The sequence below is a fragment of the Erithacus rubecula genome (assembly GCF_903797595.1).
Source record: "Erithacus rubecula genome assembly, chromosome: 4".
NCBI lineage: Eukaryota > Metazoa > Chordata > Aves > Passeriformes > Muscicapidae > Erithacus > Erithacus rubecula.
In genome coordinates this window covers 8,356,977-8,369,338 of record NC_136686.1, presented here as the reverse complement: position 1 = coordinate 8,369,338, position 12,362 = coordinate 8,356,977, and the positions used below count along the sequence as shown (strand labels likewise).

The 12,362-nt window shown below is 38.3% G+C and overlaps 1 protein-coding gene across 1 annotated transcript in view; it reads left to right on the top strand.

Annotated features, from left to right (window-relative positions):
• ANO2 (anoctamin 2) overlaps nt 1-12,362 on the top strand; it is a 154,156-nt gene that overhangs the window by 22,209 nt on the left and 119,585 nt on the right. Inside the window, 1 exon segment of the mRNA XM_079303102.1 lies at nt 10,127-10,225. Within this exon segment, the coding sequence (XP_079159228.1) occupies nt 10,127-10,225 (99 nt within the window).

Below are 12,362 nucleotides of genomic sequence, written 5' to 3'. Positions count from 1 at the left end.
GTGCATGCTATGGCAGTTTGTTATCAGAATGTGGCCTGAGGCTCTTTCTCAAGCAAAGAGTCTCTTAAGTCCTCAGGAGAACACCATCCTGAGGTACTCAAAGCCTGGCATAAGAGTTTTTGCTCAAAAAATCACTTACTGTATGTTCTGTTTGGGAATGCTCTCGAAGTACCCTCTTAGTATGCGAGGTTAAGTGTCTGACTCCATCAGCACTTTAGAAGTAATGGCTATATTCTGCAGGCCTTAATAACAGTAGTGAAAAAAGATTTTTGTTTTCCCCACTGGTTTCTGAAAGCTTTGCCTTGGCATTCATGAGCCACTGCCATGATGTATAGAAGGAACCACATTGGTGAGTAAATGTGTTATGGGTCATCAGGAGAAGGTTTGGGGTGACCTCACTGTGACCTTGCAGTGCCTGAAGGGAGGCACAGGAAAGACAGAGAGAGACTCTTGACAAGGGCCTGGAGTGACAGGACAAGGGGAATAGCTTCACACTGACACAGAGCAGGGTTAGATTGGATATTGGGGAGGAATTGTTCCCTATGAGGGTGCTGAGGCCCTGGCACAGGTTTCCCAGAGCAGCTGTGGCTGCCCCATCCCTGGCAGTGTTCCAGGCCAGGCTGGATGGGGCTCTGAGCAACCTGGGACAGTGGAAGGTGTCCCTGCCCATGGCAGGGGGCTTGAACAAGATGATCATTAAGGTCTCTTCCAACCCAAACCATCCTATTATTCTGTGGTTTAAGTTTTCTCTTGCTGAGTTTATCTTCCTCTTATTAAGTCACAGGCTAGCATAGTGTGCTTGTGGCTTTATTGCTTGGTCTCCCTTTTGTAAACTTCTAATATTTATCAGAAAATTGTTATGGTATTAGAGGAAAAACACGACAGAACCAGACTGAAACAAAAGCTCAGAAATGTTCACTGCCATGTAATGTGTATGTATTTTTAGAGGCAGGAGTGCAAGCAGTAGTACTGTGGGATTTTGAGTGAGATGATGTAAAACAAGCAAAAAGATTTATGAAAATGACAAAATGGAGAGTACTTCTAATGAGACATAAAATGGATTTTAAGATGTGGAAGATGGAAGGTACTTACTGCTATATGTGGAATAGCAGCACATTTATTACAAAACCTGGTAGTGATTTCCAGTAAATTTCAATTTGTGTGATGCCGCCAGGATTGGAATAACAAATCTTACATTTTTTTCCTTTGCTAATTAATTTCCCTCATGGCATAAAACTCTTTGGCAATATATATGTTAATATTCATATTCTTTGTTCTGTCTGCTAATTATTTTTTTAATAATTGAAAGTTAATGGCCCACTTGACCCTTACATCTCTAGAAGTGGTTTGTTCAGCTTTCCACATAAATGGTCATAATTTGATGCCAAGCTAAAAGTAAAATCTCACTAAAATGTTTTTGTTCCATGCTGTTGTGAAATGTACTGGAAAACCTACAACTTTATCATGTGTCAAGCTTTAGAAAACTGGTATTTTGGTGTTTGCTGACAATTTATTCTTAGAATCGTAAAAGAAAATGAAATTTGTATTTCATTTATTATGATTTGACAACTGATGTTCTAATAATCCTCCGTTAATTTTATTGTTACAGAGAAGCAAACTGGCACATACATATTCTGACTGGCATTCTGCATTGGCAGAATGTCTGAATTTATTGTGATGGGGATGAGAGCTAAATCTGGTCAACTAAATTTAGGGCATCTAGAGAGCAGTATTGCCAGGATGGGTGAAAAAAGATGTACTGTAGTAGTTATTGTACTGATATTTACTCAGTGATTCCCTTTGGACCATAGTTTTGGGAAACTGAGTGTATTGAGACCTGGTTTTCAAGTGTTGATAATTCAGCACATTCTGTAGAGATCACTAGAATGTCTAATTGACATTTGTGAAAATCCAGCGTTGTCCATTTACTGGCTGATTTCAGTGATTACCATGCTCCTGTGGGAAAATCCTGTTTTGAGCCCTGGTACCTCATTAGCTGAGGGTGCTGGGTGCCCTAGAGCACCAGATATATTCTAATACTGCGATTTCCATCTATGAGTGAGGTATTTCTTGGACACTGAATCCCAAGCTTCTTGTGCTTGTCTCAACTGCAACATTTCAAGCAACTCTTTATCTCTGCTTGATGAATTGCTCAGATTTCAAGGCTGCTGCTGCTACTCTTGCTGCCTTCTAATTTTCTGCAGAGCCTGCAATCACCCAGCAGAGATTCTCAGCTCCACATTTCATCTGGAGCATGCTTGTGCCTCTCTGGTGGGGATCTGCTTCTCCAGGTATAGGCAATACTGCCAACAAATGATCCTGTGGTGTGAGAGATTCCCTCAGTGAGTACAGGATATCCAACAGCTGCAGTGGTAAAATGTTTAGGAAACAGCAAGAATGGCACAAACTTTTGTGATGTTTCCACTGGGATGCTCTCCTGGTGACAACTGCATTCAACTCAAGTGCTTCCCCCATGTGATGTTTGCCCACCTAGGAACCTTCTAGAGATCTCTATCCCAAAGTCTGGCATAATTTCTTCTTAAAATGTTATTCAGTTTTTGCACCGACAAGGCAGAGGTATTTCCCTGCTGCATTGATATCTATGAGTTCATTTTTAATTTGACTTTGTCTGAGGCCCTGTAGTGCTTGCTCTGAAAGGGATTTCAGGCAGTCCATGCACACCCCATCTTCTTATCACATAGGATTTTATAGACTGCCACAACAACTTTCTCAAGTTTCCAGAACAGAAGGTCTCAATCTCCTCAGTGATTCCTAAGTAGATGCCACAACAAGGCTTTTGTGGATCCTCTGAACCCATTTTTGGTCCAACTTATCTCTTTGGAAGCTAGGAGGCAGAGAGTGCACACTGAGCTCAAGATGTGGATGCTGCTATGCTGAATGGGATTTTTTCCTTAGTCTTTGCACCTTTCCCAATAAAATGTAAGCTTTGTTAAACTTCTTGGCTCTTAGAAAATACTGAGCTTCTATTTTTCAAAGGATTTTCTGTTGCAACCTTGAGGTGTCATTACTGACCAGTACAGGTGAAATCAGAGCTCAGCATCTTGTATGTGAATCTGGATTTAACCCACAGATATTGCTTTATATTTATTTACATTGAGGGCTGTTTGCTATTGTTCAGATTCTTACAAAGCTTTTCTACAATTTTTCACTGTCTGCCTTTATCCTTGCTACCCTGAAAATCTTCATCTGCTTTACCTTTCTCCAGGTCACTTAAGCTGATATTGGATACTGCTAGTGTTGCAAAATGCCCTTAGTGACTTTTTATTTTTTTTCCATCAGTGCAACTTCTCCTCCTACCCAGTTTCTTGTTGTTTAACTGATTATTTCTCCACCCCTGGACCTGTTGCCTTATCTAAAATGAGTCACATGATGCTACTGTGGGACTGCCCCTGCCTCTTCCCCATCTCTCCCTGCTTGCAGTGAGGCTGTAGCTGTTCAGGGAGGTTTTGGATTCCCTGCCAGCAAACAGGCCAGTCCAGATACTTTGATTATCTTCATCTTAATCCTCTCCCCATCAAACCCCTGCAAACACAGCCAACCTTCATTTTACTGCTACTGATCTTTGGAGAGAGAGACCTAGAAGGGCCAGACCATCCTGGAAAAGCTTGTAGCCTCTGATTAGGAGAACACTTATTAAACTGAATACATTTGTACCATCTGTTAACACTTTCAAATTAGAGAATGGCCCCTAAAGTATTTTTGTAAAGAATGAATTGAACTTTAAAATCTTTCAACACAAAATTAAATCATCCCTTCATATGATTGTTTGTTAACATCCCAGATCAACTGTGGAGTGATGAAGGAATATTTAAAAATACCCCTCCTCCGATTTTCAGTCCTAATTATTTTAAATTTTTTTTCTTTTTTCTCCAAATATTTTTTTCCTTGAAATTGAGTTTGCTAGAGTGAGGGTTCAGTCTCTGTTTCATTAATCTCCCCACTGGTTACATGCCTGTTATCTGGTCTACAGATTGACTTCCATGATCTTGCTGCTTCATCTGGAAAATTGTCTAGGTCATAAATCTCTGTGCAGATTAGTGAGACTCATTCCCTCAAAAGGAATTACATTGTGCCCTTTTTAATGTTAACTCTTTGGCCTCGAGGAGTTTGTTGATTTATTGTTGATAATAAAGTTTGATATTATGTATTCTACAGAATATTGGCTTATTTTTTAGCTAATTTGGCACTGAATGTAGCCAGGCCAGCTGATTATGTGGTTTTCCATTGACACTGCCAAAATACAGGAGGTGGTAGGCTAGACACAGTTCTCCCTTCCTCTTTGAGGCAGTTTGGTTTGGATGGGGAGGTTATCAATTTTACACTTTATTTTATTATTTGTGGTATTCAGTCTCAGAAGATGTGCTAAAATTGTGCCAGGCTTTTGTGGCAACAAATTTGTGTCATTGACACTGGCGAAATTTGCTGATAAAGTGATTCCAAATAATCATAATAATTTATGTTTGAAAGGTACTTTTGATGCTGTAGTGATTATTGGACAGAGATATGTATTTGGGAAATACTGATGAAAGCACAGTGATTTTTTTTCATGCAAAATGCATACTTAGAAATAATTAAGTTAAATGACAGTTTTTTACTCACCTGCATATAGATCTTCTATTGAACACTGCAATAATGCATAGGTCTGTGTCTTGTTGTTTTTGTGGGTTTTTTTTTGTTTGTTTGTTTGTTTGTTTGGCAGATTTATCAATCTATTCTACATTTGTGCTTGAGTTTCTAGCAGCTCATTTCCATCCTGTTCCTTGCCATTAAAAATTTCCATCTTCAGGGGAAGCACGCCTGTGTTTTTAGGCTTCCTGTATCATCTTCCATTCAGAGAAACTTCCTGTCTGTACATGAGTGGGAAGATTTTGGTTGGAGAGGTTGCATTGACATGCAGAAACATTGCAAAGGATGAGTAAAGCCAACTGTTTCATTCCACAGTACTTTACCTAAGAAATTGAGATTATATAGGATTTTTTTAGGTGTTTTGGCTAGATCTTTCATGTCCAGGTGTTCTCTTCTATGCTTATACACACTAAAATATTCTTTAACTGTTTATGTTCACACATAGGAGTAAGATAACAAAATAAACAAGGCATTTACACCATTGGTAGAAGTTAAGAAAGAGAAAAGCAAACTGTCAAAACGTAAATTATGGCAGCTTTGCTTAAGGTCTTGAGCATGTCTGTGTACCCATGCAGTGAGGGAAATCTATACCCTGGAGAAATAATAAAAATAGAAAGGGGAAAGTTTGGCAAAAATAAAAGGGCTACAGTTTTCTGAAGGAAAATATGAAAATTATAAGATGCATAATATATAGCCATACTCTCTTATTAGTTTATTGCTTAATTGAGCACTTCTCAGTCTGGAACATATTTATCTTCACAAAAGCCTTTTGATAGAGGGAAGTTCCATTGTCTTCATATGCTAAGAGGCAGAGTTAAATTAGCAGCCTATAGTTACAGGATACAGCCTCTATTATAAGCTGACAGGAGCAGGGAATTGCTCTGGACTGCCATGTCCATGTCAGGAAATTTTGGGTGTTGTTGTCTCACCTGGACCAATGCCCTGCACTTCCTTTTCCCTGTGGGACTGGCCCTCACTATCATTAGTGATGGATTGATTTTGTATCTTGGACACAAAACTTTAGGAACAGAAACACACTGATTCATAGATAGAAATTCAATCTCTTTGGCAGAAAACACAGCCACTTCTTCAGCCTCTGCCTGAATCTGGCAGTGCTGTGTCATGCAATCCAGTGCTACCCATGCTGGGGGCCAGCAGCTCAGCACTTGGCTCTGCTCTTGTAAAAGGAAGGTGACCACAATTCTGTGATAATAGCAAGAAATTGCTTTTTATTTGCACTATCACATCACTTTGGTATTTGCCTCTATTTCCAGGGCTGGTATCAGGAGAACAGACATTAATTTTGAGCAATTGCATTTGCAGACGTGATGGATCCATTTGGTGATGGAATTAATGGGAAGATGATTACTTTTACTGAGCTAATAGGACCTGTCTTTTCTTTTTCTCACTACAAACTGTTTCACTGTTGCTTTCACAGTGTGGCTACATTACCAAAAGTTGTCTCATTATATTAACTGAAACCATTAAATTATAGCTGCCAGGTATATTTCTGTCTGTTTAATAATCACTGAAGGATAAAATGTTTGAAGTTCAGTTATTTAGGTTTTTCCCTAAGAAGTTTACATGTTTCAGGTTTTATGATTTATGATTTATCCACTTCCTATTCACATAAAAAAAAAAAAATTAGAAAGATTGGCAGTTCCCTGGGCTCCTGTAGACATTAGTTAATAACTTCTTTTCAGCTTCTTTTTACCCTTTGATGTTACTTTCTCTTCCTGTTAAGATACACAGCAGAAATATTTTTCTTTGGACAAATATTTAAGAATAACTATTTCTTTAATATATAAGTTATTTATAAACTGTATTCCTTAAATATGGAGTGATTAGTGATTTCATGATGGGGAAATGATGAAAAATACTTACTGAGCTGTAGGATTCAGCAATTAATTCTGTATTTGCAAAGTTCCTAGGAACTGTGTGCTCACCATTAAAAAAAAAACCAAAACCAAAACCAAAAAAACCCACCAAAACAAAAACCTGGGGCTCTTCCAAAATAAAATCGTTGGTTTTTCCCTTTCTTGGCTTCATAGTGACTGACAAGCCTGATGCCTTTAGTACTGTATGATTTAGCTCATGTTAAAGGTGCCTAAATAAATTCATCTTTGCTTAGTTATGCTTGTCTAGCCATGTTTCAGAATGTTCAGCTTTCAGGAAAAAGAATAATCACTTTATATATATCTATATGAGAACCACTGTAGTTATCACACATTTTTTTTTTCAGCTGTGGCCTTGATAGTGATAAGTTTGCAATAGACCTTAGACTTGCAGCTGATGCAGGTCCTAATGTGTTTTACTGTTCAGGCAGGAAAGACAGAAAAAGTCTCCTTTGGAGAAATTAGAATTTTATCCAGCCTATACATTTCCAGTCCAAGACAAAAAAAAAATCCAATATAGCTTGCTGTTAAAGCCCTTCTTTAGACTCCTAAAAATCTTGGTAAACTGAAAGAAATACCCAATATATTTTCTTCATGTGCTGATTGAAAAGCAAAGCAGACCTTCCAGATTTTCTTCCATTTGACTTTAATGCTGAGCTTTCCTATTGAAATGGGAAAACCAAATTCAGCTTCAGAAAACAGAGAATGATAAGATATAAATATATCTTGAATAATTCTGAATGAATTATTGAAAAACTTCCACTCTTGAAACTTATTGGAAGAATTCTGTAATATGGAATATAGATTTGACAGGAAAAAAAAAAAAAGGATTATGAGAGAGACAAATCTGTTTGTCATCTGCCTAGTAATACTTAGTAGTTTAAATAATGTAATCAGGGAGTGCAGTGATAGAGACATGGAACAATGCAGGGCCAAGGAAAAAGTCCTGTGGGACATCAGCTGCAAGTGAGAAAGGATTTGATTAAGGATGGCTGTATTAAATAACAAGTGAATGGTCTAACAAAAACAATGTTTGCCAGCACCACATGTTGGCTTCAGTGACACATCCAGAGTACAGTGAATCAGCAGGAGTGATCCTGAGCATTCAAAATAGAAGACTAACAGCATTTCATTTGATCAAAGTGATGACCATGTGCACGATTGTAATTTCAGGTGATTAACCAGAGGACACCAGTTAGGGGTGTCTCCAGTAAACAGTTGTAAATCCACTCTGGCAAGGAGAAAGGCAAGTTTTAACTTTTGGAGATGTTTGCAATACAAGAAGTCCTCTGAGAATAAGTTAATTGAGCAGATCCTTGCCAGACATCATAAGGAAAAAAGGACATTTAAAGACACCTGGAACTGCTGCAGGTGAAGCCTGGAAAAGTGGGGAAAGGAATCTTACCAGAGTAGTCATCCTACAGATTTTTATTTTGGTGAGACCATAGAAAATGAGCTAGATGACTTGTCTTTTGAGCTATGATATTAAATTGATGGTTTCAAATTTATTTTAATTTTTTTTTATTAATTTGAATGTTAGGAAGATGTGGGAATGTCGTTCTAGTAATGCCAAGGTGCACATCCAGCGGTCCATTGTTCTGCATCTTTTGTTTGCCATGCAGCAGGACTCACCTAGTCCTGTTTTCTCTGCTTTATTTACTTTGTGTTTATTAAAATTACCTCAATTTCCTATCATGGTGTGATTTTTAAGCCTTTTAACACTTTTAAATGGTCTGATTCCTCATCATCTGGTATTGCTTCATGAACAGCACAACTTTCCAAATTATTTTTATTCAAATATACAAGGGTCATAATCTTCATCTGGTCTTTTCAATCATATTATTTGCCTAATTTTATTTGCAATCTGTGTAGTCATATGAGCCTGAGCTGGAAGCAACCAATTAAATCACACTGTTCCTCCTCTTGCCAACATGGAATATAATCCCCTAGACAGGGACACAAGCTTGATTTTAGCCAAAGGCTCAGAAGAAGCTCCTGATCTTCACCCACTGAAATTTAACCTCTCATCTGTTATTAATCTATTTTCAGCAAATGATTACCAGAACATCTGCTCATGCCCAGTAAATTTTTCCCTCCTTCTCTTAAAGCTGACTTCCCCAGTGGACTGATGGAAGAGAGATTCTGCAGCTCACTCTGCTCTTTAAAATAGCACTGGTCCACTGAAAAATGTTAGCTGAGCATTTGTGCGAGCATGAGATTTTTGTCATTCACATTTCACATGTAGGGGAAATAAGAGCAAAGTGATTGCAATAATAGTAGGATTTTCATCTAACTTTTTTTTTTCCCAATTTTTTAATCAGGAAGCATAAGGACATATTCAGCACAAAGATCATTAATCTTAGTTTAATCAAGCCTTTGAAACACAGGATCATCGAGGTTGGAAAAGACCTCCCAAGATCTTGGAGTCCAGTCTTTGACCAATCACCCCTTTGTGCCCAGAGCACTGAGTGCCATATCCAGTCATTCCTTGGACACCTCAGGGATGGGATTCAGCCCTTCCCAGTACCTGAGCACCCTTTCCATGAAGAAATTCCTCCTGAAAGCCTTCTTGTGTCCACTGCTATGTCCTTCTCTAAAGGATATGGTCTGACAGTCTGCATTCAGAAGGATGGTGGCAGAGGAGAGTTTCCAGGAGGGTTTTGAAATCTGGGAAAGCAGCAGCTGTTTGGATTTTTGTCAAAGAAATTCCCTCAAAGAGGAGGTGTAGTATGGGAGACAGTGTGAGAGCTCGTAATTGCCTTGATTTTTCTGATATTCCCTTTCTAATCTCCCTCCCAACTTTTCTTCCATACATTTCCACAGTAAGCATTTATCCCTATGATTCACTAGTACAATTTATTTGTGTGCCTTGAGGAAAACACTGTCTGAACCTTCCTTCATTTAATTTTCATGTTTTTCTCAGGGGTGTTGCTTTCTGCTCTCAGGGTGCCTTTCTGTAGCTCAGATGTGCTACCAGGGCATCTTTTGCACAGCTGACAAAAAACCTGGATGTGCTGAAGTTATTTTGGGCATTTTATGCTTCTGACCAGCATAATCAATCATTTACATAATGATATAATATCTCTATTCAGCAGTTAATTTTTTATGTTTTCTTTTGGTTTGCCTGATACCCTGTAAGGAACCACTAATATGATGAAGTGAAGTGAATGAAGTGAAGGCCACCCAGAGCAGGAGATTTTTTTTTTAATCTTGTTGGTTCAGATGGACATGAAAACCCTGTGAAGAAATCAGGTCCCTCCTAAAATACCAATATACATAAAAAAAAGCTGTATCTTGGGGGTTTCTCATTCATATTATTCCAAAATCTGGTCCTGTATCTTTCTGTTGCCCTGGTGCACACACAGCTACACTGGAGGCAGTAGATAAATGGATTTTAGAACATAAAAGATTCTTCTTTTAAGGAAAACATCACTTTGCAGCCCAGCTGTAGCAGAAGTTGGTTATTCCCTGTGATGGTTGCCCATTGTTGAATGATTTAGCTGGAGCTGACAACTTGAGACATTAGCACTACATTGTAATCAAGAGCATTTAAATGCATTTTTTTCCCTTTTTTTATGTTTCAGAACAAGAGCCAAGGACTGAGTTTTGTCCGTATACATGCACCTTGGCAAGTCCTCAGTCGAGAAGCAGAACTCCTTAAAATAAAAATGCCCACTAAAAAGGTAAATATCTCCCATTTTCTATCAACAAGTTTTATGATTGAAGGAGCAGGGATCAGAATCATCATTAAATGTATAAAAGCCCGTGGAGTTACTTTGTTTCAAAAATCAGAGAAAATGAACTGTCAGGCTTATTTTTCACATTTCCAAATCTTTTGAGGTGATTTATTGTTCAGAGCTATATTTAAGATGGGATTTCCAAAGGGGTTTTTAAAGGCCAGAGAGGCAGCTGGCTGATGGACTGCATTCAGGAGGGTGATGACAGAGGTGAGTGTTAAGGAGGGCTTTGAAAGCTGAGCAGGCAGGAGCTGTCTGGATTTTAGTCAAGGAAATTCTCTCAAAGGTGAGGGGTAGTATGGAAGATAGTAAGAAACTGGTCATTGTCTTGAGACTTCTCCAAAGTCAGATGCTCTCCCCAGAGAATCTGTCTTGGTGGTGATAATGACTTAGTGAATTCAGACCTGCCTGTTGTCGCTAAAACTTCAGCTCTCCTTCTTCTTTTCAGCAAATCTTGAAAATTCAGAGTAACAAATCCCCCAATCTGTGTTCCAGAAATTAGTCTATTGGTTAACAACTCCACCAGGGAAAGGGGAACTGCCTTGTGCTTTTAGTTAGTGATACTCATCAACTGCACTAAAGAGCACTTATTTCTTTCCATTGTCATTAGAAATAAAGGGAAAATGAATTCTTTTCTCCCACTGCATTGTTTGATCTTTGTTTGTTTGACTTTTTTTGTCTTGTTTTCACCCACCAAAAGCTTCACTGTGCTTCACATTTCATGCTGTTACAACCTGTCATCAGAAGACTGGCCAAATCATCTTATATACTCTTCTTAATGGGTTTACATCCCAGAGGAAAAAACAAAGAGGATATTTCCAATCAATCTTTGAAAATGAGTGATTTTAGACAGCTACAGTACCCCTAGAAACTTTCTACATATTCATCTCCTCTCTTTGATCTCTTCCCAAATTAATTTTTTTAATGCATTTTTAGTGCCTGCTTATTTCTCTGTCCTTTTGCCCTTATGGGAATTTTCCCCTCTAAGTTTTTTGTAGATGCACCAAAGCAAATTTTACTCTATTTTAATTGATGAATATTGCCATAATTTTGGCCTAGTTTAAGGTCTGTCCATTAGCTGATAATCTCTGATGGCACCCTCCTCATTCACAATAGCTCTGCATGTACTTCTCTCCTCTGTTTGGGAGAAAAAAATCCTCTGTTATCTCCAAAAATTAAAAAATCCTCTCTTATCTCTAGCTGCACAAATGGCATCACTATCAGAAACAAGCTTGACAGGAAAACTTTATTCATGTCCTAGGGTTTGGATGTTTTTTAAAAATTAAAAACAGTTGATAGAGGAATTTCCTTTGAAGGACAGAAAATAATCCACTTTAAAAAACCTGAAATCTTGTATTTTGGGGATTTGGCAATATAAAATAAAAAATTCAGCCAGTAACCACTATAAGGAAAGTTCTGATTTTGTTCAAAGATAGAAAATATTGCTCTCAAGGCACATTAGGTATTTTCTGTGATGCTATTTTTATTTATTCAATAATTATATAAAATAATTTTTTAAAAAGGCATTTTCAGGGAAAAGTAAAAGCATTTATCCACCTCTAAAAATGAATTGGTTACAATTTTTTTTCTCCAAATGTTCAGTTTTAAATCATCTTTCAGAATAGAAGACATGATGGAAAGAGATACCCTCTGAGCCCTTTTAACCATACATAAACTTCTGGATCTGATAATAGAACTATTTTGATGAGTGAGACTGTGCCAGGCTCAAACATGAGTACAGGAAACAAATAGGAACAACTGGGAGGGTTGCTGTGTGGCCAGAGCTGTGATGTCCCTGGCTTTAGTGAGCCTTGGGGGAATGAATCCTGGAACTGGAGTGCTGGGATAGGGAAGTAAAGGCTGTTCAGGAGGGATAGGCAGAGATGGAGAGGTGGAGGAGTTGTCCTGTATGGAAGGGAGATGTTGCAATTAAGGGATTATAAGGTTGGCAGCTTCTTTGGGAGGGTGGGAGATGCAAAACAGGGCAGATGTCATTGTATGTTGTATAGGATTGATGAATTATTCCTTAGGCCACCAGGAGAAATTTCATGTGCTTGTGGGAAATGTCCACTTCCCAAGCATT